At 37.6% G+C, this 6,620-nt stretch overlaps 1 protein-coding gene across 1 annotated transcript; it reads left to right on the top strand.

Annotated features, from left to right (window-relative positions):
• Positions 1 to 3,907: 3,907 nt before the first annotated feature.
• LOC107758342 (membrane-spanning 4-domains subfamily A member 15-like) lies at positions 3,908 to 4,856 on the top strand. Its single transcript, XM_016576054.1, has 4 exons — positions 3,908 to 4,060; positions 4,439 to 4,549; positions 4,642 to 4,710; positions 4,806 to 4,856. Exons 1-4 carry the CDS (start codon positions 3,908 to 3,910, stop codon positions 4,854 to 4,856), a joined length of 384 nt encoding a protein of 127 aa, XP_016431540.1.
• The last annotated feature ends 1,764 nt before the right edge of the window (positions 4,857 to 6,620 follow it).

Raw genomic sequence — 6,620 nt, 5'->3', positions numbered from 1 at the left:
ACTCTTTGTGTGATGTAGATTAAGTTAACTATATTAAATTATATAAATATAAAAAGCATACAGAAGCATTTTTGCCGTCTACAATTTAGAATGCCTTGAATTTTGAGTTTTAATAGACTAATAAATCAACGTGCGTGCACTCTTGTGTGTGATTTGGTGATATAGCCTACTAGATAATGTCAGATCGTAAATCATTACAACAACACTTACCATATTATCGCAGACGATGCTGTATCGCACACCCCAGACTCGACTTGAGTAGAAAATGAAATCATCTGTGGTTATGAGCAAAGGTGTTTTTAGGAGTCTAACTTGCAGACACCAGACCACTGATTCATAAACCTGCTTTCCTGCAGTCCGTGTTTTTCTGACTTCTGACTATTTTGTAGTAAGTAACGAATATGCTTCGGGGAAATGTATCGGAGTAAAAGTATACATTTTAATTAGGAAATGTAGTGGAGTAAAAGTAAAAGCTGGCTGAAATATAAAAACTCAAGTAAAGTACAGATACTCCCAAAAAATACTTAAGTACTGTAACGAAGTATTATTACTTCTTTACATTACACCACTGGGGCCAAGCGCCTGAAACTGACAAGGTTCGCGGTACAGCACAAGACCAAACGCGACTTCAGCACGTCTCAACACAGTAAACAAAACACAATTTCCTAACAACTGCGCTAAAAATTAATGAGACAAGAAATAAATGCACTTACTTTTTCAGAGGTAACATTAGTGATACATGTCTTTTGCAAGAATATTCAATGGCCTCATAAACCTGATAATTAATAGAAATGTAGCTCATAGTACAGTTAATGGTTAATTTCTACTCTTGTAAGATAGAGTTTTTCTTTTTTAATATTGTTATATTCTTTCTCTATTGTCTCAACTTAATCTCAGTAATAGTCTGTACATTTCTAAACAATATTCACATTTTATATTGCAGTACTTTCTGTTAATGTGTTAAAAGAATAGTTGACCCCCCAAAAAAAATTTCTCTAGACTTAATGTCATTGAACGTATTTTAAAAAAGTTCAAGGATATACACTTAATCTCAAAACAAAGCACTGTGAACATTGCATACATTGTCGGTAGCAACAGCAAGGCAATGATGAGTCGTTTCAAGCTCCCACTCTAGTATTTAAATTCTTTTGACTATGTTATAGTGTGTGAATCAAAATCTGGATGAGTCTGAAGCACAAAACCTTTGATTTCCCACTCAGTGGTGATTGAGTGGTGAACACATTATCACTACACTCTGCCTTTTTCAAGACCTTCCATCAAATTTGCATTAGCTTTGTGGTACAGGGCTCAAATTACCATTTAACTAAAGTACAGGCATAATGGGATATATTACTACCTTAAAGTCCCCATGAAATCAAAATGAACATTTTTTGGGTGTTAGTATCAATATGTTAGTCTTAAGGTTATCTATAAGGCAGTGTGCTCCAAAACAGTGACAAAATTCGCATTTAGAAGATATAAGCATTCAAAGCTACTTGTCCACAGAATTAGTATTTTCTGTACAGTGAATGGCACGTAGTGCTCTATATAGGGGACAGAGATCGATTCAAACAGTGTAAATATGCTTTCCATTTAGGAAAAAAATAAGTCTGGTTTCATGCTGCCACGCTAACCACGGCACCGCACACACACTCTGGTCCGGTCCAGAGACACGATAGCACGGAGCGGATCACATGCGCGAGTCGGCGCAGACCACAAAATGTATCGGAGCTATTTGAATTCTACACAGCATGCTATATTTTATAGCAATATGGATGAGATTGTGGCTGGCATACCCTGTCAAATGCGGCTTTACGGAGCTCAACGGCTCTGAACGGCTCTAGCCCAAGCTGTGATATAAACGAAGGCTATTGGCTATTTTAAAAAGGGGCAGGGCTGCTTGATATGTCCCGCCCTGTCTTCCTGTTTCAGTTAAAATGACGTCAACACAGAGTAACGCTGCGTGTTTCTAAGCATTTCAGGGGACCTTTAAGGCCGGGATACACCAAGCCAACTTCAAAGAACTAGCGGCGACGAAAGCCGACGGTGTTGTCGCCTCACGTCGGACCAACAATCAGCGCTCAAACACACCGCACAGACTGTGCACTAAACTGAACATTCAATCAGAGCTCTCACTCGCGCCGACGGCCGATTCAACATGTTGACGACGTGAGCCCGACGAGTGGAACACACCAAACAAACTAGCCCAACCGTCGCTTGCTGTCAGCCCGACGTTGGCCAACGGCCGACCGTCGGCTTGGTGTGTCCCGGCCTTTAACCAGATGTGAAATCCACATTGTCGACCACATAAAATGGATCAAATCATGCTGCACTGATCAATGCATTATTGCATTTTGTTTTACAATATGTACATGTCTGTATCCAAACCAGCATGCAGGTTACTTTTTATAATGTACAAACACATTTATGAATACTTGTTTTTATTTATTTATTTTTGTGTTGTGTGTGGTTTTTAAACTACTTATGAAAGGGAAGATATTTTTATATTTCCTGGTGGCAATGGCCAGCTTTGCCACCCCTTCTAATCAGCTGAGCTCTTTAAAGAGCAAAGTATGACTACAGAGCAAAGTGACTCTACAGAGCAAACTAAAGACAGGATTTCTTTCTGGTAAAACAAGTGTGGCAGTAAGTGGTCAGGTGCTTAGAAAATTACCAATAATAAGAGAAATCCTATAGTCGACTACGCCACCCGGAATACACCAGGACATAACAGCCCTAAACAAAGGGACACAGGTTCGTTGCCAAAGGCAGGGTGAGCATAATAATAATAATAATAATAAATCAACAATAATAATAATAATAATAATAAACAAGTCATACCCTGCAACCGCATACCTTGACGGAACATTGCAGCTACAGCAAAGCTGGGAACACACCTTATGACAACGTTGGGACACATTACAAAACTCAGCACCTGCAATTCAGAGGTTAACTCTGAGAGAAAGGTACAACAATGATAGCAATGCTGCACTGGGGCATTTACCACAGGAGGACCAATTCCATGATTAAGAACCACGAACACGAGGGGTATAGCGACACTTCCTGGCCTATGACCCAGCCACAAGTTCCAAAAAGCTTATCCAATTAGACTCGCTGCAATTTCGACAGTTCCCTTGACGGGCCTAGCTCTACCCGGGCACCATGGGCCTCTAACAACATTCTCCCTTGCGCCCCATACTACATGACATATAAAAGGAGCACCTCTTCCAATTACCACTCACCAATTGTGGATTGGCCCATCCAAGGAGACTCACACATACAAAAGGACCTGCAGTGCTGCTCTGCCTCGAAAAGGACACAACATGCAATACAATCCCCTGCAAAATATAAAGTCAAAATGCCTTTCTCACGTCTGCAAGAAAGGAAAACAAAAGCTCACCCTGAACTATGGCGACCCTGCCAACTACGCCAAATGTGGCAGTAAGTGGTCAGGTGCTTAGAAAATTACCAATAATAAGAGAAATCCTATAATCGACTACGCCACCCGGAACATAACAGCCCTAAGCAAAGGGACACAGGTTTGTTGCCAAAGGCAAGGTGAGCATAAGGATAGACAGATATAAACAAAAATCACTTTATTACCATACAATTAATAAAAACACATGCTACACTTCACAAGGTCTCAATACATCACACGTCTTTACCAGTAACTTACAAAACAAGTACAATACAATAAGATAACAAAATAAAGAGGGAGGTGGCCAGCAAAGACCCTCAGATTTCTACCCCACTTTGGTAAAATAATTAACATTTTGCAGATACTGCAAAGTGTATGTAAACTTTTGACCACAACTGTACATACAAAATCTATTTTATAATCATATCATTTACATGTTTTGATGTACTATGATTTTTGTATAGGTCAATTTCAGATTCGGAAACAAGAATGTCCCACACAGTCGTCATCCAGATTCAACCACCAACACCAGCTGGGACTGGGACAAATGCTCCTGTGCCTGTTTATGTCCAACAGGTAGCAGGAGTTTCTCCTCTTCATGGACTACAGGCATGTCTGAAAGGCCAACCAAAAGCCCTTGGGGTAAGACATTTTTCATAAATCTAAATAGACTTTTATGCGTGTGCATGTGTACATGAATAAATTCTTTAAAAAAAGGAATGGTACACAAAGCATACACAATGTTTTTATTGCATAATGTGACTTATTTCCTTGATGACAATGCAATATAAGATGATGAAGACCAAAAGATGATAAGGTTTATCAGTTACAGATTAAAATTTATGGTGTACCAATCACATAGAAGTCATAGAGAAGAATGTTTTAGGAGTTGAAAACTATCAAAAAATGTGAAGTAATTGGCAAATTTTGCACATTCGCACACATTTGCACATTTCTTATTGATCCCCAAAATTTGAAACTGTTTTACTTTATAAAAGTCATTTTTCTTGTCCCTCACAGACAGTCCAGGTAATGATTGGTCTGTTGACTTTCCTGCTTGGGATCGTGTCTGCACTTCATGCGGAATCCATATCTGTCTTTAGTGGTATTCCTTACTGGGGGTCGCTCATTGTAAGAGACAATTATACTATTAAGCATCTTTTATAATTCAAGCTACATTTCCCAACAGAAGCCTCCATTTTGGCCTTTCTCTCTCCTCTCAGTACATTATTGCAGACTCACTCTGCATTGCTGCCGAAAACAAACTTAATTCACCCTCTGGTTTGTGTTTGGTATGTACACAACACTTATTACTTTTAGGAATCTAAGCTGCCCAACACTGGCAGGTGACTTTATAATATGTCTTGCATTTTCGTGTAATGGCTAGAAACAGTTTTTTCCCCACATGAGCCATTGGTGCTTTGAACCTGATGATTGATGCATGTGGTTTATTCTTTCTTTTTTATGTCATGTAGCATTCACATTGAATGTTTAGCAATCACAATAAGATCACTGTGTGGACAGTACACTTGTCAAAAGTAAATGCATATGTTCAGTCTTTTTTCCCAATATTTCAGAAATGGTTTATAGATATCTTACTATTATTGATCATTTATAATGCAAGAAGGCATTGGCAAAGATCATTTAAAGTCATTATTGTGTTACATGAGAAAAGCATTGAATAGACACTATAAAAAGTAACTTTAGAAAGAAATATTTTGATTCAACATTGCATAAATAATGATAATAAATGGGTATTAATGTTACTCTAAATATAAAAATAAAACCTTCAGTAGGTGGTGGCAAGTCACAGCCATAATGAGTGAATCATTCAGTTATTCATTCAAACAAGTGGCTGATTTATTCAGAAAGAAACCAAGTTAATGTCTTTATTAATGGCTCACAGAATCATTGACACACTCGATTCAAAACCACAGATTCATTCAGTAACGAAACGCCGCTGTGTGTTGCTCGGAGATGTACAACAGTTTTCTGTTTGTAACTATTTAGTTTGCGAAACGGAGCAAAAAAGATAACATTGAGACTAAAATGTAACACAATATGAACTTCTTGTTTATTAAACTTGAAAAAATAAGTTTGCTTCAATAGCAGAGTCTCATTTAAGCATATTGCTGGTTAGGTTTGAAACCCGCCACAGGGTGAGAGACTTGGTCAAGGATGGTTAAAATATGGGAGTAACCCATTTATTTGTCACCACAACAACTCAGTGATTAACAAGGGTTTGATCAGTTGTCCTTAGTTGTGGGTGTACAAAAGTGTGTGGTTTTTCAAAAAAAAAACAAAAGAAAAAGGTAGAGTAAATATAAATATACATGATGAATATTCAACAAAGTACACAATTGGACAGATTAATAAATAGAAGAAAACAAACTTGCTATGCCATGTACATTAAATTAAACAGTAAACCTCTTTATCAGTCGCATATCATATCAGCGGTACCCTGTCTGGACACGTTCTGCACACATTTAGAATATCTCAGAAACAAGCACTTAGTGAATAAATTACACAGAAGTACAAATGAAATGTACATTCAATTTAATTCAATTCAAGTTTATTTGTATAGCGCTTTTTACGATACAAATCGTTGCAAAGCAACTTTACAGCAAATTAAGTTTCTACAATATTTAGTGGTAGCTTATCAGTGGTGACTGTCAGTTAATGTACATATGGCAGAAATGTACGGAAAAATCAATTAAAGACGTAATCAAACAGACGATGAACACTATTAACAGCAATTAACAGTTAACAATTAACTATTAACAGTACATTAATAACATCAATATAAACAACTATAAAGTAAGGTAATATATATATATATAGTGGCGAGCGGTGACTTTTTTAACCGGGTATGCTGAGTGACCCCCAAACCAGGACACTCAAAAGGGATCACAGATGACAAATAGCTAAGAAACACCGTGGCAGGTGTCTATATAAAAGTATGCACATTTCCTACCTTATTTGTAAATGAAATTCATCTCCAATCCTTCTTCTATCGTTTCAAGTTTATCCATTATTCGAATGCAAGAAAAATATACGTTTTACATGTAGTTACGTTATGATACGTAATCAGAGGGTGGGGAGATGGGGGGGATTCCCCTCATCTATATGTCTCTCTGCATCAGCTAAATAATTTTTTTATTCATAATGAATAGGAGTTAAAACTCCCAGCCGGGTGACACTC

This window comes from Sinocyclocheilus rhinocerous, unplaced genomic scaffold (assembly GCF_001515625.1).
Source record: "Sinocyclocheilus rhinocerous isolate Xijiao unplaced genomic scaffold, SAMN03320098_v1.1 scaffold4823, whole genome shotgun sequence".
NCBI classification, from domain to species: Eukaryota; Metazoa; Chordata; class Actinopteri; order Cypriniformes; family Cyprinidae; genus Sinocyclocheilus; species Sinocyclocheilus rhinocerous.
The sequence above is the reverse complement of the archived record's forward strand: the minus strand, read 5'-3'. Positions and strand labels throughout refer to the sequence as shown.

Coding starts and splice junctions, on each gene's coding strand:
- LOC107758342 (XM_016576054.1), top strand. CDS start 3,908: ATGTCCCACACAGTCGTCATCCAGATTCAACCACCAACACCAGCTGGG. Junction 4,550..4,641: donor CTTACTGGGGGTCGCTCATT/GTAAGAGACAAT, acceptor CTCTCCTCTCAG/TACATTATTGCAGACTCACT. Junction 4,711..4,805: donor CACCCTCTGGTTTGTGTTTG/GTATGTACACAA, acceptor TGTAATGGCTAG/AAACAGTTTTTTCCCCACAT.